The sequence below is a fragment of the Eurypyga helias genome, unplaced genomic scaffold (assembly GCF_000690775.1).
Source record: "Eurypyga helias isolate BGI_N326 unplaced genomic scaffold, ASM69077v1 Scaffold41636, whole genome shotgun sequence".
Taxonomy (NCBI): domain Eukaryota; kingdom Metazoa; phylum Chordata; class Aves; order Eurypygiformes; family Eurypygidae; genus Eurypyga; species Eurypyga helias.
The window spans coordinates 1-1250 of NW_010258002.1; the positions used below are offsets into that span (position 1 = coordinate 1).

A 1250-nucleotide genomic window follows, 5' to 3' on the forward strand; every position below is an offset into this window, starting at 1 on the left:
GTTTGCTGCCGTTGGCCCTCCTTCCCCCTCCATCCCAAATGGCCAGAACCCACAACCACCCCCCTGTCCTGGGGGGAGATGACATTTACCGCTGGGGAAAGACACCGCACCAGATGTTAAGCGGCATCTGGAGGAGATGCTGGACTGGCTGTAGCATCCCGTGCCGCAGGCTGGAGCCCAGGCCAGCTCTCCGAAGCCCGTGCCGTGGGGCTGATAGCCGTGTTGTCTCCACCCAGCAGCCGCAGGCACGCCTGGCTGCCGCCTCTGCCAGCCCCGTCTTCCTCTTGGGCAGCCAAGAGCTTAAACTGGAGCACTGGGAGGCCGATCCCGCTGGGTGTAAACACCATCACCTCTTATTTCTCCTTTGTCAGGCCGCTTCATCCATCCCAGGCAGCCCCGGGGGTTGCTGTGTCTGCAGAAGCGTCTGTACTTTAACCTCTCCGTGCTGGAGGAGGGCGAGCGCTTGACCATGGCTCAGCTCGAGATCAAATTCAGCCGCAACTCCTACCACAGCCCCAGCCAGGGGCAGGTTTTTGAGCTGAGGCTGTACCAAACCTCCCGGCTGTCCCTGCGGGGGGTGCCCTCCCAGGAGCACGGCCGAAAGCCGCTGGTGGAGCAGTCCTTCGCCCAGCTGCACAAGTCTCTGCTCTTCAACCTGAGCGAGGTGGCCAAGGAGTGGAGAACGTACAGCAGGAACCTGGGCTTGATCCTGGAGATCTCGGTGAGCGGCGGTGCGTCAGCCCCGGCGAGCGGGGGGCTGCAGGGTCTCTGCGCCGGCATCGACTCCTTCCTGGACACCTCCCTCCTCGTGGTGACCCTCAGCCAGCAGCACTGCAAGGTTTCCAGGAGGAGGAGAAGCGCTCACTACACCCCGGTCGCTCCGAGCAACCTCTGCAAGCCCAGGCGGCTTTACATCAGCTTCAGCGACGTTGGCTGGGAGAACTGGATCATCGCCCCGCAGGGCTACATGGCTAATTACTGCCTGGGCGAGTGCCCCTTCCCCCTGACAGCGGAGCTGAACAGCACCAACCACGCCATCCTCCAGACCATGGTGCACTCGCTGGACCCCGAGGGGACCCCCCAGCCCTGCTGCGTCCCCGTCAGGCTCTCGCCCATCTCCATCCTCTACTACGATAACAGCGACAACGTGGTGCTGCGGCACTACGAGGACATGGTGGTGGACGAGTGTGGCTGCAGGTAGCGGAGCGGCTGGGGGACCTCGTGCCCTGGGGGTGGGGTGGGGGGTCCCG

The 1250-nt window shown here is 63.9% G+C and overlaps 1 protein-coding gene across 1 annotated transcript; it reads left to right on the forward strand.

Moving 5' to 3' along the window:
* Positions 1 to 371: 371 nt before the first annotated feature.
* GDF3 (growth differentiation factor 3) lies at positions 372 to 1231 on the forward strand (the record flags this gene model as incomplete). The annotated part of the gene is made up of 1 exon (XM_010154215.1): positions 372 to 1231. A coding segment is annotated over one exon (830 nt), but the record flags the coding sequence as incomplete, so codon positions are not given.
* Positions 1232 to 1250: the final 19 nt, after the last annotated feature.